The sequence below is a fragment of the Ascaphus truei genome, chromosome 13 (assembly GCF_040206685.1).
Source record: "Ascaphus truei isolate aAscTru1 chromosome 13, aAscTru1.hap1, whole genome shotgun sequence".
NCBI classification, from domain to species: domain Eukaryota; kingdom Metazoa; phylum Chordata; class Amphibia; order Anura; family Ascaphidae; genus Ascaphus; species Ascaphus truei.
This window is the reverse complement of record NC_134495.1, coordinates 7518103-7545602: the sequence shown is the minus strand read 5'-3', so window position 1 is coordinate 7545602 and position 27500 is coordinate 7518103. Positions and strand designations below refer to the sequence as shown.

At 41.3% G+C, this 27500-nt stretch overlaps 1 protein-coding gene across 2 annotated transcripts in view; it reads left to right on the top strand.

The window, feature by feature from the left end:
• The window catches only part of LOC142464766 (CAP-Gly domain-containing linker protein 1-like), a 33264-nt gene extending 7141 nt beyond the window's left edge, over window positions 1–26123 (top strand). The window contains exons 2-9 of one of the 2 annotated variants that reach the window (XM_075568270.1): window positions 11229–11428; window positions 12599–13167; window positions 16611–16735; window positions 18250–18475; window positions 19042–19239; window positions 19891–19994; window positions 20182–20242; window positions 25944–26123. In XM_075568270.1, the coding sequence (XP_075424385.1) occupies window positions 11323–11428; window positions 12599–13167; window positions 16611–16735; window positions 18250–18475; window positions 19042–19239; window positions 19891–19994; window positions 20182–20242; window positions 25944–26069 (1515 nt within the window). In that variant the 5' untranslated portion in view covers window positions 11229–11322 and the 3' untranslated portion in view covers window positions 26070–26123. Of the gene's footprint in view, window positions 1–11228; window positions 11429–12598; window positions 13168–16610; window positions 16736–18249; window positions 18476–19041; window positions 19240–19890; window positions 19995–20181; window positions 20243–24067; window positions 24452–25943 lie in introns of those variants that run through there. The other variant, XM_075568269.1, reaches the window with a different exon arrangement.
• The last annotated feature ends 1377 nt before the right edge of the window (window positions 26124–27500 follow it).

Here is a 27500-nt window from a genome sequence, read left to right as displayed (position 1 = left end):
TGCAATGAAATGAATGAATTGCAATGTGTACAGTACTGTGCTACTGTGTCAATTTAAGGTGTTTAAAAAACAGAACTCTAAAATTCAATTTTATGCATTCTCGTCTTAAGGGCGGTAAGGTTGGAAGACATCCTGCGTCATGACATCAGTATTCCGATATACAAAACGCGCGAAGTGTTTGAATAACGGCCGCTGCAGCTGTGTGTGTACATACACATACACACACACTATATTATAGTGTGTGTGTGTGTGTGTCTACACAACACAACTGACCGAGGCCCGGCATTTGAAAAGAAATTGGGCATCCATGTAGTTAACCCTTTTGCTGCCAAAGGAGCAATGCGTTACAGACCTCTGCAAAAGGGTTAAGCTGTGCAATAGGCTGATGAATACCCACTTCAAGGAGCCCCTTCAGCACTGAGTCTTACTAGGGCCCATGGAGCTAGATCGTAAGTTCTTTGTGCAAGAGATTCATTTTATCCCAAGTATGAACTGGTGTATTTTTGTTGTTGGCTGTCTCGAAGCAATTTCTGTCAACTTTTGAAGTGTAAATGGGGAGCTGCTGAAATAACCTCCATTTAATTGTCTGTTCTATAAAACACAATTTATTTGGCTAGTGATGCGTAATTAATAATGTGTATATATACAAGTCTGGCTTGGTCTTAAAAAGTCTTTGCTGATGTGGCACATAAACAGTAATGGCTGTGTGAAAGGGGTTTCCCCCTTTTATATTTAATTTGGGACAGTCACATGTGCTAATTTGTACAGTATTGCCTTATTTGAAGAATTAAGTATTTATTTTAAAATAAGTGAATGATTTAGCTGTCAGTTGCCCCCCTCCCCCCCCAAAATTAATTATTTTTCATTTCACTCCATAATGGTTAGTTACAGCAAGTGTGTTGAGGACTTGTGCTCATTGTCCCCAAATACAGAGGTTCTCAACTCCAGTCCTCAAGACTCCCTAACAGGTCAGGTTTTCAGGATATCCCTGCTCAGTCTGGACTGCACAACCTGTGCTGAAGCAGAGATATCCTGAAAACCTGACCTCTTAGGGATTCTTGAGGACAGAAGTTGAGAACCCCTGTCCTAATGCATGTACCTTACATCTCTGATTTATGGTAATTCTGGCATAACAGGAGTGATTGGGCCCCCACCATTTCACCTGAGGTGTTTGGTGCAGTTTCTCTGCTGTGTTGCAGCTCTGTCTTGAAAGGGACAGCTGTGTGTAAGTGTTGACTAGGTGTGATAAATGCCCATTTGCTGCCAGTGGGGTGAAAGTGAAGCAATGCATGTTTGTTCCCTCTATCGGCCAAGGTGCTAACACAGCCCAAAGTTTACATACTGTAGTTAGGGGACATTATGTTCCTCCCCGTATTCCTAATGCAAGCCAGGATGTGGAGAGCTCAGACGAAGAAGAAAAAAGCAGTACAGTTTCATATTTTCTGGTGTGCTGTTACGTGGTTATTTTTCCACGGGTGAGGCAGAAACTCAGACTTGTGGAACTTGTTGTGTTCATTAACTTTTACTGCTGGCTCAACGCCCTTTCCAGCGTCCCTTGCTGTTTTGACTTGTAAGGATTGTTTTTGAGACCTTTAAGTGCACATGTGCAACGCTGTCACATACAATTCTGCTTTGCCAGCTCACCAGGAACCACCTAGTGCAGAGCACACAGCGCCCTGAATTGTACATTCCACACCCCTTTTATCCAGTTTATCTTCTTGCTACAAAAGCACTGTCAGCATGTTACACTAGCTTATTAACAATGGGTCTTTTCCAGCAAAGGATTGTTTTTAGTCAACTAAACCTTGTTTATTGTGCGAGTGATCCACATACCATAACAGGAATTTATTGCAATTGGGCTTAAAACGGTTTTGCCACAAGTCACACAAGGAATTTATTGCAATTGGGCTTAAAACGGTTTTGCCACAAGTCACACAATTCCCCATATAATTTGGTTTTAAATAGTATTTTAGGAGATTTTTAACAATTTTTATTGTCCAATTGGTCAGTCCAAGTTTGTTACTGAATTATATCTGTTTAATCAGATCACATGTATTATGTTTATTATAGTTAAACGGACGTTAAAAATGTTATGGTGGGTAAATTCGTACAGTGGATAAAAATATCACTTGTTTATACTGGCTTAGGAACGTGAAGCTGGTACGTGGGTAAAAAAAGGGACAAACCCTCCCCTGTACAGCGTACTACTTTGAGATGCCCTTGCCCAGTCTGTTAAGTATAAATAGATGGGTAGTGCGGTAACTGAGCTGGTACGTAGACATATCTACACCCCCTCAGAAAAGAGACAATACCTGTTTGTAGCACTCGCATCCCAAACACAAGTTTTATAAAGAGTGTTAATATATAACTTTTATTGTTATTAACCTAATCAAATATGTGGGAGAGTGTTTGCGAGTACTAATGTTGTCTCAAAGCAGGGCCTATGAAATGTTAAAATGTGGAGATTTAGGCAAATTCAAGCTACAAAAAGCCTTCGAATCCGTGTAAGTGATGTAAGGCCGAGTTTATAGTACTGGCGACTGCGACATTGCGCAGCGCCGTAGCAAGTACATGCTGTCCGTTGCGGGTGCCCATAATGGCATAACGTCACCCGGCGCGATAACGGGAAGCCAAAAGATTTTGATATTTCCAGCGATCGAGAGGTGATGGCACGTGAGCGTTTCAGCCAATGAGGGCGAACCGCTCACAGCCACACCCACCGGTCACGATCTCTGGTCTCCTGCAAGCGATCTGTGATCCACAGGGAGGCGTGGCCGTGACATCACGTGAGCGGTTCACTCTCATTGGCTGAACTGTGCACGTGACCCGGCCGGCTGACGCTCTATGGCAGGGGTGGGTAAACTGGGGGGCGCGAGATTTTGCTGGGGGGGGGGCCGTGGGCGGTTGCAGGGGCCCCCCACTCTTCCCCCAGGCATTTAATTAAATGCCGGGGGATCGCGTGAGGCCCCTGCAACACTCCACTTATCGGGATTCAGCCGACTGTGTGACGCGTCGCCATGGCAACGCGGCGTCACATGACGCCTGACGTGACGTCACATGACCCCGCAGCGGCATTTGACGCGGATACAAAGGGGGGGGGGTCGTGAGAGCCATGGAAGGGAAGACGGGGGCGCAGCTTCAAAAGTTTGCGCTCCCCTGCTCTATGGCCTGCCTCATAGAGGTACAGCCTTTTGTTAGCGGTCACGCGGAGTATGGGCGTGGCCTAACACATGTAAGAGGTACAGTAACAGTGTTTACGGTATAATCCTTCCTGGAAATGCTAGCTCAGCTATTAATGAATAGTCAAAAGTGACCAGTGATCGGAAGGCTGCGCTTACAGCGATGCGATGTCGCACCCAAACAAATGCATTACGTGGTCGCGTGCGCTTATAGTAAGCACGGCGCTACGGCTTGGTCGCGATCCCTGGAAGTCATCTCAATTTGATTTTTCCAGCGACCGCAGCCTGACGTCACCGTTGCGTCGCCGGCACTATAAGCGCAGCTTTACCTTGAATTTGCCTGACCGTTTCCACATTTTAACGTTTCATAGGCACTGCTTTGAAACATTTGTACTCCCAAACACTCTCCCATATATTTTATTAACAATAAGTTATATTTTAATACTTACTGTACAACTTATTTGAGGGTTTTGAGTGCTACAAACTGGGGTTCTATTTATTTTCTAAGAGGATGTTTATTATACCGGTACTTTCGTAACTTTTTGGGTATGCACTCATTTTTATATATGCTTGTATGTTGAATGCAAAACTGCCTTTTGCTAATATTTGAGACTTCATAGTCCATAGACTTTTCCCGAATTATTGCTATTATACAAACTTCTAAGCTACATCACATACCTCATTCTTAAGTCCTCTGGCAGTGTTTTTTGTTTTATTTTTCTTCCTCATTTTCGAGAAATAGTGGTATTTAAATTACAATTTTGTGTGAAAGTCACCCATTGTATTTTCTGAAGTGTTCAGCTATGATCGCTTAAGGCCACGCTTATAGTGACGGCGACGCGAAGTCGCCCGAAAACAAATACATTGCCGTCGCGTGCTCTTATAGTGTGCGCTCCGTCGCGGAAACTGGATGCCGGCAAAATTAGATTTTTCAAGGGCTGTCACGGCCCTTGAACAAATCAAATTGCCGAAATCCCGCAACCCCGCCGCTCGGCGAAACATAACTTTTGCCGACGGGTGACGTCACCCGCTGTGTCGACGGCACTAGAGGCATGGCCTAAGATTGGCAACAATTATCTTTAGTTAGATTTGAGCCCTAATGAGCCATAATCAAGTGTGTATTGATTGTTGATAGAGATGTGATATTATATTAGTTCTAGCTTTCAGGCTTATATTTACTGAACTATTAAACATATGTTAATGAAGCAATAATTTAACAAGATATTTATAGCAATGTTTATATATTGCTACATTGGACTTTATCCATTATTGGGGTGTTGGTAAGTGTCTATTTTTGTGCGTTTAGATCTGTATATTAAATTGTATTTATTTTACTATTTGCAATCTAAGTTGTGATATAATTTATCTTCAAGAACTAGTAGGCAAGTTCAGTTAGGATTGATTAATATTCATTAACTGTTGCTGTAATTGAAGTAACCCCACTTAAAGAGTACCAACAAAGAAGGGAGTAGGTAGTATGATACCTTTTTTATTGGACCAACAAGTACTTGATGTTACAAGCTTTCCAACCTCTGAGTCCTTGATCTGAGAGGTTCGAAAGCTTGTCCCTTTTTGAACTGGTCCCTCTCCCTCCTTTTTGTTACTACATGGAAGAAAGAACCAACATGGCTACCCACCCTTATTTGCCTACATCAAGAGGAAATATACAATAAGGTGACGATAAAGCGTCTCTCATGATACTGCAATAGGAATCTATTATCTGGATACTAATATTTGTAAGAAGTGTGAATGTCTTGGTCCTATTTATTCTAGGATACTAAACCATGGTTTCATGTTCACTTAAAACAGCGGTGCGCAAACTGGGGGTGGGATTTATATGGGGGGGCGCGGGCGGTTGCAAATGCCCCCGCGCTCTTCCTTGAGGCATTTAAATTAAATGCCGGGGACCGCGTGAGATCTCTGCAGCTTACCGGGATTCAGCCGGCTTTTGGCCACGTCGCCATGACAACGCAGCGTCAAATGTCGCCGCTGGGTCACGTGATGCGTCAAATGACGCTGCGGGGTGACCCACAGCGTCATTTGACGCCAGGTCGGTGGGGGTGGGGGTGCGTGAGCTCTGAAGCTGGCACACAGGGGCGGCGCAGCAAAAAAACTGCGCGCCCCTGACTTAGGGAATGGATCCATGGTGCTTCAAAGATCCTTATTACAACAGTTTCAAAGCTTTAAAAATAAATAAATAAATAAAAAATTGGCTGCCTAGATATTTATTTCACCTGAACAGGATCAATATACACCAGATACTTTCCATTGAGCCTCCACATGACTAATCAATGCATGTGAAGTTACAAACATGTGTTCAAATCTGTGCACACATAACATACCTTTATTTATTTTTTTGTTACTTTTCGATTGTGGTGACAATTCCACGAGTTTTCCTGCAATTGTGTTATAACATTGTATCATGATAAACTTCACATATTCCACTGGCCCTTTTCATGTTTTCTTTATTACAAATTGTGGACCTTGATTTATAATGGCAGTGATGAATGGGGTAAACCCCTAGCTAGTGCTCCAGAGCTGTCGGCATGTGTTTATATGGGACAGTTTTTTGTTTTTTTTATATATATTTAACGACATTGATCTTAAATCACATTTCCCTACATAACACCTCCTGCACACACCCCTAGCTGAGAAAAAGAAGCATCTATTTCCAAAAGTGGGATTTCTTACACTTGTATGCCATAGTAAGGTGTAAAATAGCTCAATTCACACTAGAGAATGTTAAATAACTTGAGGTTTATTATATTTCTTACTTAATCTCAGAAGTTCACTTCTCACAGAAAAGTGAAACTCTGTTATGCTAAACTTCTGTCCCCAAGCCCCCTCACAACAGGTCAGGTTTTCTGGCTACCCCAGCTTCAGCACAGGTGGCTTAATCAGACGCTTGGTCAAAGAGTGAGCCACTGATTGAGCCACCTGTGCTGAAGCTGGGGTAGCCAGAAAACCTGACCTGTTGGGAGGGGCTTGAGGACTGGAGTTGAGCACACCTGCTCTAGCACAATATTTAGTGCTGTGTGCAATTAAAAGGGATTAGATTATGCTTTCTTCTTGTGCATAAATCTATTGGTATTTTAACTCCAATTTGCTCTTACTGAATATCCCCAGTGAACATGGAAAATATTGACGCGAACAGCATTTGAGATATGATCAATCTTCCACTACTCGTAAACCAGTATGTGGTACAGTAACTCGCACTGTGTAATGCGCTAAGCGTTTAATATACATTCATGTTCTTCTTCTGGATAAGCATTGCTACTGATTACTACGCTGGCTTTGTGTTGGGAACTTGGTTTGAACCTCGGAAGTGATGCCCTTGGGCTAGTAGTCACTTTATATTCCGCAAGCCTTTATTCAGTTTGTTGTAAAACTGTCTTCACCTAGCTCTGCTCCAATGAAATAAATGACTTTGAGCTCTTCTGCATTGCAAAGACCGCATTAAGAAGATCCTGTCTCTCAGGAGCCAAAGTCGCAATGTGGATTTCAAGCATGAAATGCTGTTTTAAGAGTAGAGCAAGCAAATCCTGTGTGTCACTTTATTATTTTAAATATTTTTGGGAGTGTAAGTAAAATAAAGAGCAAATTGCTTTAAAATAACAACAAACAAAGTTTGGTGGTGCTTCTGTGCTTATTGTCTGTACTTCAGGTACAGTTAAAGGGCTTGTGGTATAGTGGGAAGTCTGTAGTTTGTTACTTTTATAGTCACAAATGTGAATACCACTATTAAATTAGCTTCTTTTTTTTTAACGGCTACACTAGAATTGAACTAGTTGGCATACAGCTTTATATCAATTATTGTCATTGAATGTCAAAATGCCAACAGTACATGTTACATTGTTGACTGAAATACTTTGTACCCATTTGAGAATTGAGGGTTTCTGCCTTAACTATTTCTCTGCCAGAGGGGCCTGCAAGTAAAAGTATTTGTTGCAAGCCCCTCTGGTAGTGAAAGCCCCTTAATACATTTAAATTCCGATCAATTAATTTTGTTCTTGAAACAGTGATAACATTGTGGAGTAATATTGCATAGCTCAGCTGGTACATCAATTTGGTAATAAAATGAAGTGTAATGCATGAAACTGAACTCTTGCATCATGCATCAATTAATAACGTGGCAATATAAATATTTAATTAGAGTACAGCAATTCCAGTACTGGGCTATTTTTAGCGCATCGGTAATGTATCTGGATATTCATATTCAATGATAACCTAATAGTTAACATTTGCTTGTAAAAGTTTTGACTGAATATGCATACATTTTTTTTCTGCTTGACTCATTAGTGAATAACTGATCCACATGATTTTTATTTAAGGGAAATATGTCAGTAACTACCCCCCCCACCCCCCCCCCCACCCCAAATATGTTTGCAGCACAACAAAAGTAATGTTTGACTACCCTCGGACCTTCTTCAATATACTGCAAATCTGCTTTTCTAGGATTTAAGTCCCATTTAATTTTAATGAAGCTGATGTCTCTCATGGAGAAGCATCTTCACATGATATTGGATAGGTGCTGTACATTAAGCTGCTGCATTGGTGACTCCATCTTTCCATTCTCGCTTTTCATTTGAAGATTACTTTGTTAGCGCTCCGCACTCTGTACGTTTTCTTTACCTTGATGGGAATGGCTGCGTTGTTTTGCCATGAATTCTTTATGTAAAAGTGGGGGGGTATGTTTTATTGGGATTCCTAGATACTGCTGCTAAAAACATTAGATCCATAATCGGTGTTGAATTGGCTGCAAGTTGTTTTCCAATCAGAATTGGTATTATGGCAAAAAGATGCTTAGTAAATATAACACAAATGACACCAGCACTCCCTAATAATTATATAAGTAGTATAAGGGCTGTTATATACTGCATGCGGCTACGCGTGCACGTGCCACATGCTTTTCCTGTATATAGAGCCGGGAGCTGTGTGTGTGTGTGCGTGTAAGTAAGTCCTAAATAAGATTTTTTATTTATTTATTTATTTATTTTTAATTTTTTTTTTAAAGGACACACACACACACACACACACACACACACAGACACAGACACACACACACACACAGACACAGACACAGACACAGACACAGACACAGACACAGACACAGACACAGACACAGACACAGACACAGACACAGACACAGACACAGACGACACAGACACAGACACAGACACAGACACAGACACAGACACAGACACAGACACAGACACACAGACACACAGACACACAGACACAGACACACAGACACAGACACACAGACACAGACACAGACACAGACACACAGACACAGACACACACACACACAGACACACACACAGACACACACACAGACACACAGACACACAGACACACAGACACACAGACACACAGACACACACACACACAGACACACACACACACACAGACACACACACACACACAGACACACACACACAGACACACACACACAGACACACACACACAGACACACACACACAGCAACACACACAGACACACACACAGACACACACACACACACACACACACACACACAGACACACAGACACACAGACACACAGACACACAGACACACAGACACACAGACACACAGACACACAGACACACAGACACACAGACACACAGACACACAGACACACAGACACACAGACACACAGACACACACACACACAGACACACAGACACACACACACACAGACACACACACAGACACACAGACACACACACACACAGACACACACAGACACACACACACACAGACACACACACACACACAGACACACACACACAGACACACACACACAGACACACACACACACACAGACACACACACACAGACACACACACAGACACACACACAGACACACACACAGACACACACACAGACACACACACAGACACACACACACACAGACACACACACACACAGACACACACACACACAGACACACACACACACAGACACACACACACAGACACACACACACAGACACACACACAGACACACACACACACACACACACACACACACACACACACACACACACACACACACACACACACAGACACACACACACAGACACACACACAGACACACACACACAGACACACACACAGACACACACACACAGACACACACACACAGACACACACACACACAGACACACACACACACAGACACACACACACACAGACACACACACAGACACACACACAGACACACACACAGACACACACACAGACACACACACACACACACACACACACACACACACACACACACAGACACACACACAGACACACACACAGACACACACACACACACACACACACACACACACACACACACACACACACACACAGACACACACACAGACACACACACAGACACACACACAGACACACACACAGACACACACACAGACACACACACACACACACACACACAGACACACACACAGACACACACACAGACACACACACACAGACACACACACCAGACACACACACACACAGACACACACACACACAGACACACACACACACAGACACACACACAGACACACACACAGACACACACACACACACACACACACACAGACACACACACAGACACACACACAGACACACACACACACACACACACACACACACACACACACACAGACACACACAGACACACACAGACACACACAGACACAGACACACACACAGACACACACACAGACACACACACAGACACACACACAGACACACACACACAGCACACACACACACACACACACACACAGACACAGACACACACACACACAGACACACACACACAGACACACACACAGACACACACACAGACACACACACAGACACACACACAGACACACACACAGACACACACACAGACACACACACAGACACACACACAGACACACACACAGACACACACACAGACACACACACAGACACACACACAGACACACACACACACAGACACACACAGACACACACACACACACACACACACACACAGACACACACACACACAGACACACACACACACACACAGACACACAGACACACACACACACACACACACACACACACACACACAGAGACACACACACACACACACACACACACAGAGACACACACACACACACACACACACACACACACACAGAGACACACACACACAGAGACACACACACACAGAGACACACACACACACACACACACACACACAGAGACACACACACACACATTTGAGCGCCGGTAGTAGCGCGAAAAGATTCTCCCCGTCTTCGCCGCTGTCTGTCGGCTCCCCTCTCACTGCCGTGCACACGCGCGGCCCTTGTGTAGAAGGGCTGACTCACGTCAGCCAACTACAATTCCGCGCGCCCGGCACTATAGAACGTGCCTTAGGTGGACAGTGCTAAGGGGCAAATGAACAATAGATATGAACAACAATTACTGGAAGACAACAGACATAAGAGAGGACGGTAGAGCAGTGGGATCCCCTTATGTCAGCACTCAATCACACAGTACAATAGTAAGGTAACTCCACATTATGGAAAAGTACAGAGCTCGAAACATCCAAAGTGTATAATATTGTGATATGATGTATAATCTAAAAACAGTCTAGTAAATATAGCCTCAAGTGACTTTACGCCTTTTAGCATAATATAAAAATGCACAATGTATTGGTCACCTATTGGTATTAAAAGACTGCAAATCTTTTGTATCAGAACATCCGAAACGTTCTATACTTTTGAAATGCCTTCCCACGAATTCTACTCTGTAAATGACACAGAAATAGCTGTGTTAGTCCAGTTGCAATGGTGCAGACTAAATGAGTAAATACAGAATTGCTTGGCCTGAGGTAAACAGGAGAAAACTTGTCCTAAAAAATCAATTGTTACTCCAAATGAAAAGGTATCGCCTAATTCTGAAGTACTGCTTTGCAAACATCTCTTTACTCTGCCTGGGCTATATGTGGGACTTTTTTCTTTTTTTTCCTGTGATTGAACCTTGGTCCCTTTGTTTCTGCAGGTTTAACCTTGGAACTCTTCATAGAAACAAGTCAAGGTATCAATGGTTGCAAAGAGATAACAATTGGTGGGAAATCATTGTTTTGAGTGGAAGAATGAGTTCACTGAAACAGAGTGGGCTTAAGGCTCCTTCCAAAATAGCAAGAGCTGGAGCTGGTGCGGGAGCCACTAAAACACAACCTACTCCTGCTACTACTGCTGGTAAGAACTCATGTCCTATATCAGGGGTGGACAGCTCCAGTCCTCAAGGGCCACCGTCAGGTCAGGTTTACAGGATAGCCCTGCTTCAGCACTGGTGGTACAGTCATTGATTGAGCCACCTGTGCTGAATCAGGGATATCCTGAAGACCTGACCTGTTGGTGGCCTCTGAGGACTGGAGTTGGCCAGCCCTGCACTGTATTTCTATATATTCATGATTCAGAAGAACATAAGTTTAATACGTGTACATTCATATAGTTATAATACGTACAATTTAACACAGCTGTACAGCAAACTTACTATTGGTCATGAGTCACTAATTTAACAGATGTTTAGAAACACTTTGGCTAATAGTTTCATACTTTTTGTTCATGCGCTTTGCATTTTTTATTTGGTAAGCGTTCATTAGGAAAATGTTAGGTGGGCCCATCACGATCTCCTTTATTAAATCATTCCAGTGATAACCTAATGGGCAGCCGGAATCAATAAGGGACCGGTATCCATTGTCTGCAATCTGCAAATCCCACACAGAGACATTCATTTAGTATAATCCCAAATCTGTACATAGAATGTAAACACGAGTCCCTGCCCCAAAGATCGATCCTACTTCAGTGCCCGTGGCACGCTGAGACGTGTCGGTCCCATGCAGCAGGTCCACGTGGGGAAAAAAAAAGCGCATAACGTTGAAGTACTCTGAAAAAAAATTTCAACATTCTTTTCTTTAATCCTTATTAATGCTAAAATAAACATTTATCACGGACGCTTCATCCCATTGGCTTTGGGGACAGTGGCAGCCATCTTCATTTCAGTCAATTCTTTGATTTGGGTGACTGATATCCCTGCATTGCAACATCCTAAAAAATAAAATATAACATTAAACACATGCTCTGGTAAATGGCTCTATTAACAAACAAAACAAAAACGTTCCAAGACTGCAAATTTAAGTGACGGCTAACTCTGGGACCCTCTTAAAATGTCGTTTTCTTGTAACTGAAGTTACTCCTTCAGCCAAAGATAATTTTCAAAACGATAATTTGTAATGGTAATTAGTTCAGATGATTAGTGTCTATTGACCTATAATATAGACTTTTCTTCACCAGTATTATCGGTTATCACGTAATCGGTAAAACGTACGGCATATATCATGGGTTTAACCTTTCTTCTCATTGCAGCTTCCTCTGTAAAAGCAGGAGTGGCAGAAAAACCTGTCGGTTCACCAGCTGCAGAGACTACGGAAGAGTTTGTGGATGATTTCCAAGTTGGAGAGCGGGTCTGGGTTAATGGCAATAAACCGGGATTCATTCAATTTCTGGGTGAGACACAATTTGCCCCGGGACAATGGGCAGGAATTGTTTTGGATGAAACAATTGGTAAAAATGATGGCTCTGTAGCTGGCATTCGATATTTCCAGTGTGAAGCCTCAAGGGGGATTTTTACAAGACCATCAAAACTGTTACGGAAACCAGGGGAAGATGAGACCAACGGCACCCAGTCCACTTGTACATCAAGAGCTACCTCGCCAACCTTGGCATCTTCAAATGTGGATTCTCCAGGCACGATATCAACCCCGTCCTCTGCAGCAACCCCTCTCAAAACCTCCACACTTCCCGCCAAGGAGCCTTTCACACCAGCCCAGGGTAGCAATCTGACGAGAACAGCAAGTGATTCCATATCAAATCTTTCTGAAACGGGATCGGTTAAAAAGGGGGAAAGGGAGCTTAAGATGGGGGATCGGGTCTTGGTGAGATTTATTTTTTCCTTACCATAAATATTATGTTGTCAGTGTGTCTTGATTTTGCATTAATGGGAACTAAAGGACAGATATAACATATAATAATAAAAATGGCATGTTCTTGTATAATGCTGCTAGTTTTAGGTAGCGCTTTACAGAGACATTTTGCAGGCACAGGTCCCTGCCCCGTGGAGCTTACAATCTATGTTTTTGGTGCCTGAGGCACAGGGAGATAAGGTGATTTCCCCAAGGTCACAAGGAGCCGGCACTGGAATTTGAACCAGGTTCTCCTGCTCCAAACTCCGTGCCAGTTAGTATCTTTACTCGCTGAGCCACTCCTTCCCCTTATTATATGATATATGATGTGAGTTGAAAATACCCCTGGTAATTATTGGAAATACAAAGGGGAATAAAATGAAGCATTCTGAGCTGCTGAAAGTGTTTGACAGTCACTTGAAGTTGCTGTAATCCCATAGACCTGAATAAACCCCTAATTGAGTAGTCACTGGAAATATAAGTATGTGCACCTCCTGCATAATCCATTTAAATTGTGCATGAAATTGGGATTTTTTGGGGGTGAATAAATGATTTTTGGTTATTGCACTTTGCCTAAAAGTGTATTAAATATTAATTTTTTTTACACAATTTTCATATAGCATTGAACGATCAAATGCATAGTTTTCTATTTCAAGAACGGTTTTGGAATGATTTTACTGTGATAAACTGGTGCCATAGCACTTATTTAAAAAAAAAAATTAAAGAAAATTTATACGATGACAATCCTCCCATTAAAATTTGATGTGCGATTTGTTCTGCATGTGGTATCGGTATAACTTTTCTCAGTTTAACCGCTCCTATGGCATGGAGCAAGCGGGTATTTTATGGCTTGGGAATCAAATGCGGACATGCTCGAACTAAACTTAAACGATGCAGTAAATAATAATCTAAGGTGTTGGCAGCTCCACCTTGTAATGTGAAAGCCAAAAAAGGTAACTACTTTGCTGAGGCCGTATTTGATAAGCATCTACTCACTCACAATACACATGAGAAGCCGCAGGCTTGCAATTTTTTTTATACCTCAATCAATAAATCACTTTTAAAGGTTGGTGAATAAATATTTTGAGAGAGTTGAAATAAAATATTGTATTGCAGTTTAATGTGTGGAACACAGACTTTAACTCCTGCGTCAGTTCCCATAACTCATTTCCCTTATTTTTACCCCCACAAAATGTAGTATTTGTCCAATAAAGATCAGCCGTACAAATCACTTTTTTTGTTTGATATTGACACATTTTACGCTGCTTTTGAGCAAAACTGAATGTGAGAACATAGCACTAAAGTAGTACAGTACTTGGCTAAGAAACCCTCCACTTCCCAGTTGAATATTGAGCATGGAGATCCTGTGTTTTAGGAAGGAGCTATTTTTGGGCTGTCTATGGACCTGGGTCATTTTCTACCGGCTCAATTTATAGCTGTTTTACTTCATCTGGATATAGTGAGTAAACCGCACAGCAATGTCCAGAAAAAAAAAATATATTTATATTTTATTGCAATGAAATAGGCTTATGAAACCCTAAATACGATTTAGAAATGTGGATCCCTTGTAGGTTGAGATGACTTGCACTATTCGACATGCTGTGAAACCGTCTTCCCCTTATTCAGGCAGGTTTTAGCCCTATTCAAATGAATGTAGTTGAAATCTTCTTGATCAAGGGGGAAGACTGGTTCACAGAATATCTATCTAGCGTGCCTTGGTCTTCAGAAACATGTGCTTGCTTAGACTAGTAACAGTGTGTTTGTATGCTTTGTTTTTTCAAAATGTTGGTAAAATAACATGGTTAGCATGAACGTGTATCTTTAAGAGGCGATCCAAGTCGTTTTGTTTTCATACAGGATTGAAACAGGGAGTCTCCGGAGCTGAACCGCATGAATTTCAGCCCTAGGGACCCCCTGCTTCCGAAGGTACTTGCCTCTGCTGTAGTGGGTGCTGGTAGCCAGTCCAGGGTTCTCTATATGGCTTCTGTTCACAGCTCATGGGCCCTCCGGGCCAATAGGAAGCCGTGACGTCATCCGGTATAGCTTCCTATTGGCCCATGTGACGAAAGCTGAAAACTGCAGGTGATACAGGCACCCCCTTCTGTGGGAAGTATCTTCGGAAGCAGGGTGTCCCGGGAGCTGAAATTAATAGGGTTCAGCTCCTGCTTCAAACCTGCATTTAAAAAATATGCACAGATACCCAGCAAGCTCTAACAAACCCCCCCAAATTACTGGTGTGTGTGGTGTGTCAAAAGGAGTGCTACTGGGCGTGGCTAATTGTATACAACAAGAAACGAAGTCCAGAGCAACATCCAATGTGACAAAAATACACAATGAAATACCTATATATCTCTTGAATAAGGGTCATTTAGTTAACCCTTTGGCCAAAGCGTATAAGCCTGTGAGCCACATCAAGGCATGACCAAATTCGCAGGTCCTAACACTAACTGATTAAAATTCATATTTACCTCTATAATTAGAAGAAGAATGGTCATAGCATTGAACCTGTCACAACCAGCTGCTTACTTGAAAAGTGGCGAGGGGCGAGCTTAAACCCTGGGAGGGAGGAGAATTTTAATCAGGCAGTGTTAGGACCTGCGAATTTGGTCATGTCTTGATGTGGCTCGCAGGCTTATACGCTTTGGCCAAAGGGTTAACTAAATGACCCTTTTTCAAGCGATATACAGGTATTTCACTGTGTATTTTTGTCACATTGGATATTGCTCTGGGCTTCTTTGTTTCTTGTTATATTTAAAACATATGAAAAGAAAAAAAACTGCTTGGATTGCTCCTTCAATGCAAAGCAATGGCAGTGAAGGGGTTGTTTCAGTGCAGATACCTCTAGCAGCAAAGGGGTAAATGCACTCCTGATCATTTTGTTTTAGTTGATTTGAGGTTTGTGACTTGCTCCCACCTAACAGACTGAATCATCAGGGCCCTGATTCATCAAATCATCAAACCCGGGTTCCTTTAAAGTCCAGAGTGGGGTGATTGAAAAAGTTGCAGAGTACAGGCGGTCCTTGCTTTTCCGACGGAGTGCGTCCCACTAACCGCTGTCGGTTAACGTACCGTCAGATTGTGGGTCCCATGTTGATCGGCGGCCTTGACCGTCAGAAAAGCGGGTCCGGCATCAGATAATGCGTCCGGCGGACTGCATTATGCGGCGTCGGTAAGCAAGCACCACCTGTGTTGTCTCCCCCTGGGTTACACAAAAAAACTCATGGAAGAATTAGGTCAAGTATGTGAATTGGGGCAATTAATATTAGGCAAGATTAGATGTTGCCCTGAATTCTGCTTACAATGCTTTGCTATCTCATTGGATTATCTTGTATAGATGGATCTATAAACTGTACCAATAATAAAAATATAATCGTTAAAATAACAGTAGTAATTGAATCCATATTCTGTCTTCATAGGTCAGTGGCTCAAAAGCTGGGGTTATACGGTTTCTGGGGGAGACTGATTTTGCAAAAGGAGACTGGTGTGGCGTTGAATTAGACGAACCTTTGGGAAAGAATGATGGAGCGGTGGCCGGGACAAGGTTAGTGTTCTAGTGGTAAAGTGCACTCGAGGCGTGATGTAATGCATTAAAGGCCACTTCAAGGTCGTTTTGTCTGTAAAATTGGACAAACTTGCACCTGAGCTGCTTGGCTCTCGCACAACAGTATTAAAGCAGCAATCCCGGTCTCATTTGCTTTGTTAGTTACAGGTTTGAAGCAGGGGGACTCTGGAGGGGAACTGCATTGGTTTTGAGCTCCGGGGACCCCCTGCTTCCCGAAATACTTAACGCCGTAGAGGGTGCCAATAAGAAGCCGCAAAGGATGACGTCACGGCTTCCTCTTGGAAAAGCCGCCATTATGTTAGGCACAAAAGTTTCCTGGCAGAGATACCGGCACCCCCGACGAAGTATGTATCTCAAAGCAGGGGGTCCCCGGAACTGAATTGAACGCAGTGCAGCTCCGAAGACCCCCTGCTTCAATCCTGTAATAAGAGAGGTAAAAAATGAAACCAGAATTGTTGCTTTAGGATGGTTATGGTGGGAACAAACAGTTACAACCCCTCCGCCGTACCGTGTGCAGTAATTACAAATCCCACTTGTGGTGCATTCACATGTTTCAGACAGGCCTGAAATCCTGCCCTTCCCCATTATCTCTTAGCAAACAGCACTTCCACTACAGCCAGGGAGGTTTTTTGTCACTTTTTTTAATTTATTTTTTACCCACCACAACTTTTTTAATGTCTGGTTACACCCACTTTCCAGCTTCACGTTACATATTCAGCATCCAACCTCGCACTGATAAGACCCAGAAGGTCAAAACCGCTTTGAGTAGGATTACTGGCTCTGCACTTCTTTAACCCAAGCTGTGCTGAAAAGCTGCGTAATACGACAGGCATGGGCTCATAGGGGTCCGTGTTAAAATGGACTAAGACGTAGTGGTACACTGCCCATTTGCATGTGAAGGGAGAAGGAGCGGCTCAGTGAGTAAAGACACTGATTGGCCCCGAGTTTGAAGCTGGGGAACCAGGTTCAATTCCTGGTGTCGGCTCCTTGTGACCTTGTACAAGTCACTTTATCTCCCTGTGCCTCAGGCACCAAGTACATAGACTGTAAGCTCCACGGGGCAGGGACCTGTGTCTGCAAAATGTCTCTGTACAGCGCTATACAAAAACAAAACTATATAGGTCATTACCCAGAATCCCTGACTGCTGTAGAAACACTGTATGCGAAGAGATAATGGGGAAGGACAGGGTTGCTGAGCTATCCGAGACATGCATTTGCACCACAACGGGTATTTTTATTTACCACTTTAAAATGGAAATCACTTTTGGTCTTTTGAAATAATTTGTAATTTAGTGTGTCCTTTGCTCTGTAGAAGTTGAATTGCAAACGGATCATGCCCATTTAGAAATGTCTGCTTTACTATACTGTCACTTGTCATACTGTACTTGCATTTCTATTAAAAGTACAGTTTGGTATACACACAGATCATGTGGAAACTACAAGCCTGGATGGTTCTTTTGATACCGAGTCAGAAATGCAATCTTTTATTAAAGGTATTTTCAGTGCCAGCCAAAATATGGGTTATTTGCACCTGTGCATAAAGTTACACGGATTGGATTTCCATCAACCACTCCAGCTAAAGCCAAGACCACCGTAAGAAAAATTATTACAACGCCTGCTGCTCCAGCAACTTTGAAACGCAGTCCGAGTGCATCCTCTCTTAGCTCCATGAGTTCGATTTCATCTTCCGTAAGCAGCAAACCAAGTCGCACAGGGCTGGTAAGTGTTTTTATTTATATATTTTTTCCCAGGTTATAAGTGTATTAAGCAATTGATGTGACCAGAATTTTGCTAATTAACAACTGAAACCTTGTTAAAATCAAGAACAATGAGTCGAGTTATGATGCAAAACAGTCATCGTGTTGTCCCCAGAGCGCTTTCGGAACAAAATACTTTGTGCAATGCTCACGTTGCAGACTCTCTCCATATTCTCCAAGAATATTGTTTGCTTCCTCTATGCACGCAAACCTCTTGTATATTGTAACAGAGACCGTGGCATCATACTTTTTAAGTTTATTCACGTTTTAGGTCCACAGATAATTTCTCTATCTGGAAAATAAGTGTGGGTAACAATTTTAATGAAACATTAAGCCTTTATCTAGTTAATAGATCCTTGTAACAGCCTAACCCCTCTATCTGGTTAATAGATCACTTCCACTAAAGCCAGATTTATAATTTAACCACCAATAGTAGCTTCTTTGTTTGGAGGGCCGTGTCTTGAACTGTTTGGTGCTCACCTGGTTCCTTATTAACTTTAATTTTTATTTTGTGATGTCCCTGAGCAGTTAACAGAAACGTCATCCCGATACGCAAGAAAAATCTCTGGCACAACAGCTCTTCAGGAAGCTCTAAAAGAGAAGCAGCAGCACATTGAACAGCTGCTGGCCGAAAGAGACATGGAGAGAGCGGAAGTGGCTAAAGCCACTAGCCACGTGGGCGAGGTGGAGCAGGAACTAGCCGTTATCCGAGATGGACATGATCAGGTAAGGAGTCATAGCACATTATTAATATAGTCCTTTGTGATTTCCATATCGTATACATTGGGCATGGTTTCAGTTCATTAAAAGCCATGCTTATTTAGTGGGGGGAAACCGGTCTGTAAATACTCTGCCATTACGGTTTGTATTGTTTTCATATTCTCCCATGGTCGATCATAAAATAAATGCAAGAGTTAAACGAAAACACTCACAAATACTATGTGTTTATATCAGGGGAGGCCAACGCTAGTCCTCAAGGACCACCAACAGGTCAGGTTTTCAGGATATCCCAGCTTCAGCACTGTGGGCTCCATCAGTGGCTCAGTCTTCGACTGCACCACCTGTGCTAAAGCTGGGATACCTTGAAAACCTGACCTGTTGGTGGCCCTCGAGGACTGACCGGTGTTGCCCACCCTTGGTTTATATGATGTTTTCGAAGTCTTGGTGAGGCCCATGTCCCCAGAAAATATCACCTTGGCATGTCTTGGCAATGAGGCTTTCTGTCACACAAAGGGAGAGAGACGTTACATTGTATTCAGACACCATTTCTTGTTACAGCTTCTTGTTTTGAATAACTGAATAATTTAGCAAGTCTTCCTTTGATACATTGAAGTGCATCAAATGTGAACGGTTAACTCTGTTTTATTATTTCCGCAGTATGTGATGGAAATGGAAGCCAAGATGGATCAATTACGTGCAATGGTAAAAGCCGCCGACCAAGAAAAAGTAGAATTTCTAAATCAGCTTGAAGAAGAGAAAAGGTAATGTGTGATGAAGGCTTTTGTTGGAGTGCTCATAGGGTCACTTGAGCTACAGATTTTTTTTTTTTTTAGATTTTTGTTGTAATTCAATTTGCAAATTGCTTGTGTTTATAACTAAAAACATACCTATTTTTTGTTGACATTGGGTCGCAAAATAATTGTCAGATTTATTGTGTGTGTTTTACAGGAAAGTTGAAGACCTTCAATTCCGTGTTGAGGAAGACTCTATTACAAAGGGTGATTTAGAGGTAAATTACACCCAACTGAATAATATATGTTCCTGTTGTGTTGAAAAGCAATATTTATCACAACATAGGTTTTGAAAATCCAGAGTAGGAATGAGTTATGGAAGCATGTGGCTAAAGTTCAGCCAATTGGATTCGACAACTGCAGTTTGACGAAATTATTTGCTGAAGGTACAAAAAGTCGCAACATAAGGTAAACGGGGTCTTAAGAGAAAAGGAACATTTTATTCCGGCATGTTCCCACAAACAAGGGTACAGCAGTGCTGCCAAATATACACGTTCAATAGTACCATCATCTTCACGGATCAACAACGCTCCATGCTTGCTAATTGCTTTTTCACACTCTAAAATGAAGCGCAGTGAAACTTTTTAAGGTTTATAAAACTGGCAGTAGAATAAATGGAATGTATAAGATTTCCAAACGCAATAAAATTCGGTGTTTGACCGCTAGACACTTCCAGATTTATAAATGATTGACACTAAAATGAACCTGTAAATGGAACGGTTTGTCTCTCTTTTTAGGCTTCATTGAGAAATGCTAATTTAGTTCATTAAAACTAGTTAACTGTATGCACGGTAAAATACAGTGCTAAATTAGCCACTTTGTGGAAAAGACTGTAATATGAGTTTTTATGGGCAATTTCTATAAAATAACATTTCATCTCGAGATTTATTTTACATGTTGGTTATATATACATTTTAAAATGCCATCCTCATATTTTATTTTCACAATTTAATCGGAAAGAGACTGATTAAAAAATATATATTTAATGTGCTTTCACATTTAAGACTAGTCTATTTTAGTTAATATTTTCTAATATATTAATAAAAATAGGCAATTTTTCATTTTGATCCTCAAAATCCTCATTTTGATCCTCAAAATCCTATCAGTTGGACCTGACACCTGTTTAGAGACGAGCTTTAATACAATTTCTTGAGCACTAACTCAAAATCTGCCTTTGAAGTATTGATTTTAATACACTTGTGCATGTTGCTTTCTTTGTGGGGGGAATAAATTGCTGTAATGTATATAATCAATTAACTAAATCACAGATCTATAAACCCTTTTATTAGTACAACAGGACACGCCTAGTTCTAGTATTCTAAACCCTTCTGGGTTATACAAAGATTTTAAGATGACTGTAATGTCACATGTATTTGTCATAACTCTATGCCCAGGACATACCTGAAAACGAGAGGTAACTCTCAATGTATTACTTCCTGGTAACACATTTTATAAATAAATAAGTAATACACATTTATTTTTATGTCCAGCTATTTGCTATATTTCCCTTTGCAATTAAAAAGGAGAATAATTCAAATTTGTATTACTATTCATTCAAAAGCGTGTATTTTATCTTTAGTGATAGGTAATATTTTCATACTTTAACCGATTTTGTATTTGATGTAACTTTGTTCCTATTCACTTTTCCTCGGTCACACAGATGGTGTTTGAAATATAAATATTAGTAAAACAATGTTTAGTTCTAAATTCTTGTCCTTCAAGCAGTCAAACGTGTGAAATCTTATGGGGGGGTTTATTATTTTTTTGTTTAAATGAGTCCGTTCTGTAGTATTAGATAATACTTACTGCATTTTTTTTTTGGTTGTTTTTTAAATCAACTCTTAAAGCGAATTGAATGATTTTTTAAAGCATCCTTTGATTTCTATAGCTGGTTTAACACGCCTCCCAAGCAATGGAAAATCTTTGCAACACTTTATTGTTTGGGATAATTTGTTGCAAATGTTCCCAGCCGTTTAAGCTGTAAACTGTAACAATAGATAATGTTACATTAGTAGTAATAAGTATACATTGTAGCTGCTGGGTTAGACTGACTGAAACAGCCATTTCGTTAGGCACACAATCAGGATTTTGCCAGGTTTGTAACAGGAGTACCAAACGATTGCCAGTTTAGGTAAGAATGTAGAATTATACCCCGTCACACGCTTTACATATACAAATAAGAAAACGATACATTTTTTTTAATGTGAGATTTAAAATAGTGGTAATCTTTTTCTGTTACTTCCTGGAGAGAATTCAAGATGACCGCACAGATTAAAATGATGTGCACCGCCTTGATTTATGGGATTAGAACATATTGGTAACATTTATTGAGATCATTGTATTACAGGAAATAAACAGTAATGAAGCGAGAAATAAATGGCAGTGGATTTATTGTGCAAGGCATTTATTGTTATTGCATTTACAGTTTTCAGACTTACTGCCCATTAACTTATATGGGCAGTAAACTCATGTTAAAACTAAAACATATAATGTGAAATTATATATGCAACATTTTTTTTACGTATTTAGTTATTAGACACAAGGCTGTAAAATATATCTTGAGGAAGTGTTATGTTCATGTGTTGCATAGAAACCGTTCAAAAGCTTTAAAGCAGCAGTTCAAGCTACCAGTTTTTTTTACATTTTATTTTACCATTTAATATGTGCATTAATACAATCCACACAATGGTAAGTAATTAGCTAAGGTGCCTATGATCCGTTCCCTGTGATCGATCGGCAAAGATTCGTCTCTGGGGGGTTCACTAAATGGCTGTCAGTGCAGCAGAAGAGGACCAAAGATGCAAAGTTCTGTGAACTGCTAGAGAGGGCAGAGCTCAAAAAAGATGCGCCAGAGCCTGTTTCAGATGAGGAAGGGAGTGTAACTTTGTAAATGGTTGCTATAGAAACAAAAAATGCTCGTTACATTAATACATTACAAATGTCATTTACAGTTGTTTAAAAAAAATGCTGCAAGTATTTTCTCATACTGTAGTACAGAACTGATTTATTTAAAAAAAACCATGTAGGATATTTTTTGATCTGCAGCTTTTACATCAATTTATAGAATTACATTTGTGGACATTATAAATATGGTGGTATAAGCAAGTCTTTACCACTCTTCCCAATGCATTTGCTCACACGAACAGGCCTGTGTTATGATAACTTGTTCAATTTGGAGTGCAGGTGCAAACACAATTGGACCTGTTGTGTGCACGGAAAGTATTATTGACCCAACATTACTGGAGTTAGGCTTGCATATTTTTATAGAATCGTGCAATCTGAAATGAATATACTGAAGCCATCCCCATTTAACATGATCATCTGTGTGACTTGGAGATCTGAAGCAGGGGCATAAAAATAATATATAATACGTTTCAGTCCCCTTTAGCAATGACAGAATTTAGATCTGTCCTGTAGGGTTACTTTACACTATGGAAAGTATCATTTAAAATGTAAGAAGTCACATTTTCCTACCCTTTATGGTAAATTAATTTTAATAAAATACACCTTTACTATAGTATGAAAGCATAACATTTCCGCATACAGATAACTCAATAGTACCATATATAGATGGATAGATAAACACAGGACACCGTGAGGCGCTTTTGCTGCTATAGGGGCCAGCAATACATTTGTTTCTGGTCCCCTGGCAGGGAAAGTGTTAACTAGTCCAAGCGAACAAACCTTTACAGTCACTGTATTGGAGGGTAATAAAAGGGGATTACTGCTTGTCAAAGTATTAACGTTTCTAAATGATAACGCATTTCTTCTGATAAATGTAACTTTTCTTGCTGCATGCATGGATCTTGGGTTTCTACTTATTTCCTCTCTCTTTGTGTCTCATTTCAACCTGTTCCCACTTTGTCAGTCGCCCTAACTCGAGCATCACCGAGCCATCCCCCCTGTGTCTCTCTTCGCTGCATCTTCTTTGCTCATCAGTGGTTGACGGTGCTGGCGCTCGGCCTGCATGTGGCTCCCTCCTCTCGTGCTGGCATGTGATGGTGGCACTGTTGTGTTCTCTTCCTTTCCCTTTTTACTAACAGACGCAGACCAAACTGGAGCATGCCCGCATTAAGGAGCTTGAACAGAGCCTGCTCTTTGAAAAGACCAAAGCTGACAAACTGCAGAGAGAGTTAGAAGATACTAGGGTAATGGTTTTCGATATTGAAGTGAATGGAAACTCTCCTGGTGAAACGCGGTTAATCGCTTTGTTCAGCTGCAGTGAATTTTACAATATTACTCGTCAGGAAAAACAAATATCTATATACGGTCTTTGGTCTTTGAGAGCAGGAGTGCTCAACGGCAGTCCTCGAGCTCCCCCTCCCCCGTCCTCCCTCAACAGGTCAGGTTTTCATGATATCCCAACTTCAGCACAGGTGGCTCAATCTGAGGCTGTCGAAGACGGAGTCTGACTGAGCCACCTGTGCTGAAGCAGGGACTGATTGAGCTACCAGTGCTGAAGCTGGGATATCCAGAAAACCTCACCTGTTGGGAAGGGGGGGCTTGAGGACTGGAATTCAGCACCCCTGCTTTAGAGGTTTGGTAAAAAAAAAAAAAAAAAGGTCTTTAGACACTCATAGCATTTCTTTAGGTAGGATCAAGTAAAAGACACATTCACCGACTATAGGTACATGACCAAAATAACATTTTACTGCTTTTCAAAAAAATGATCTTGCTCTAATTGCTTATTCTTCCTTTCCGTGTGTAACCTCTGTCCTTTGTATAAAGGCCCTTACTACTTACTGTGCTACTGATCAATTCCTGTTGCATGGCTCCTTTAGGAATCGGACCAACTGTTTATTCCCTCAGGACATCGTTTCTCAGACGGTTTTGTAGGTAATACAACCAGCCCATCCAATCAAGACACATAAAGCCTAGTACCTCTGATTCCTTAAACTGAAATGCCGAAGCTATTAACATGCATTATTCTGAAATATATACTTCTTATAAGTAAATCTAGTCAATCCATAGGCCCGTATTTACCAAGTGGGGCTGTTCTGTAAGACACCTCCCAGTAGCGGAAAACAAACTACAGCTCATTAAAGTGAATGGGCATCTTCCCGTGCCAGGTGTCTTATGTAATCACACTGCCTAGTAAAGACGAACCTTCATGCCCAATTTAACGCTCTCGCTACAGTACCATAGGGTCCAACTAACAACTCCTTGCAATACATTTATCTTGGCAGCGCTAGAGTGTTTTTTTTATGCTTTCAGGGGTGCTCAACTCCAGTCCTCAAGAGCTACCAACAGGGCAGGTTTTCAGAATATCCCTGCTTCCGCACAGGTGGCTCGGTCTTTGACTTCACCACCTCTGCTGAAGCAGGGATAGCCTGAAAACCTGACCTGTTGGTAGATCTTGAGGGCTAAAGCTGACTACCCTGGCTTTATGTGAATGTTAAGATTTTAAAATGTCAAATGTCATTTGATAAAGTAATGAGGGTCGCCTTCGGTGGATGAGGAGCCTCCTGCTTGATAAAGCTTTATCTTGCAGCCGAACCACAGTGCACAATGGCTTAATAAATGCCATCAAGAAGACCGAAGTGCTCCTCTTTACTTGTTTAACACTGTGCATCGTTCTGGACGTGTCCCTGTGCGTGTCCCTGTGCGTTGAGAGCACCAGCAGAACAAAACCAGTTTTATTCAAGCTTCTTAAGTGTACTTATGGGAGTTTGTTTTCCATTTAAAATGTCATTTGAACTCACAGAAATGCTGCTCTTATTTGTCTTAATGCAAAATCACTTTGTTGAATGCATTTTTCATGGTGTCCTTTGTGCTCTGAAGTGGAGGTGTTGGGTGTTACAGTGGCGCAGCTCTGCTTATATTCATACCATATTCAGTAGGCCTTTGCATTTCATGGTCTTGGGAGAACCTTGTTGGTGGTTTTTTTTTTGCCTTGTTGACATTTCTTGTTATTCACAGGCCAAAACACGGCCAGTTTCATTAAAAGTAAGTAATGTGAATACTGCAGATTTCCTGTCCTTGTTTTCTGAAAATTCCGGATGGCTTGCGGTGGTAGGATGTGCACTAATGATTGCTTTTTCTTAACTCGTGGCCTAGAGCAGGGGCGCTCAACCCCAGTCCTCAGCCTCCCCCCCCCCCCCAACAGGCCAGGTTTTCAGGATATTCCAGCTTCAGCACAGATTGCTCAATCAGTCCCTGTTTCAGCATAGGTGGCTCAATCAGATGCTCAGTCCGACTGAGCCACTGATTCAGCCACCTGAGATGAAGCAGGGATATCCTGAAAACCTGGCATGTTGGGGGGGCTTGAGGACTGGAGTTGAGCACCCCTGGCCTAGAGTATTAGAGCTTATTGTTGGATTCTTGTGGACTAATGTTGAAGGCATGTGTTTGAGGGTTCCTGCAGTCTTGCTTACAACTTGTTTACAGCATGCTACATGGTATGGGTGAACGTTTTGCTTTTAATAACTAGTTGAACTTTTTTATTTACTTTTTTTTTTTTTAAGACCTTTAAATTTGTATTTAATCGCTTTTAGTAGTGGGAAAATTAGTACATCAAACAGCTTAATTTAACTGTAAATCATGGTATTTAACAGTAAACTGTAAATATTTTCTGTTAACTATGAAATAGTAGAATAGGATTATATTTATTATAAATATGTATTATAGTTTATTATCTAGTAGTTAAAACTTTTTTTTTTTTTGCTGCATGCATCTTGCGCTTTTACTAAAAGATTTGAAATGAAAGGAAGTCTTTTATTTTATGTTTAATCTTTTCGTCTTTGAAGACTATGGGGCTTATTCTATATCCGTGAGCAGCCGATCGCGACGTTTTCAGACGATATTCTCATTGAAGTCACCAGGGATTTTTGACAGACAATGGCCCGAACTGTCGCTTTGGCGTATTTCAAACCGCTTCCTAAAAGCATTGCCAATTCTGTTTTGTGGAGCTGTAAGAAATGGGGAATACTTCCTGTTATAGGGGTTGGAAGAAGAAAATTCAGGATAGGTGAATGTAAAAAGTGGTCATTTTCCGCGCACAAGTTGTGGAACGGATCGCAGTTGAAAAGTAAACGGAGGTTTTTAGTTCAGCTCTGTTTTGGATTAATTTTACATGGTTATCTTTTCACCTTATGACGGAGTGCTTGTTTTCCGATACCTTTACGAGTAGTACTGGACTCTGGCCTTACTATATATTTTGATGTAAAATATGAATTAAATAATAAAAAATAAAAAAATTATTTCATAATGTGCCTTAAATGTGCCGATCCACATCCAAATTAGTTTGTTCAGATTGCTGCTGCTGTTCATTTTCATGCCGATTACATATAAATGGATAATGCACTTTTTAAAATTCATTTGTAACTTTTTTTTATGTGGGAACCTAGTGATTCTCCATCACCCTAAAAATGTGCTACGCAGCTTAACTCTGTCCCTTGAAATGTGTAATACCCGCTGCATAATTCCTCAGTTAGGTGTCGGCTCCTAACCCCAAACATAATGTTGTACTGTACTTTT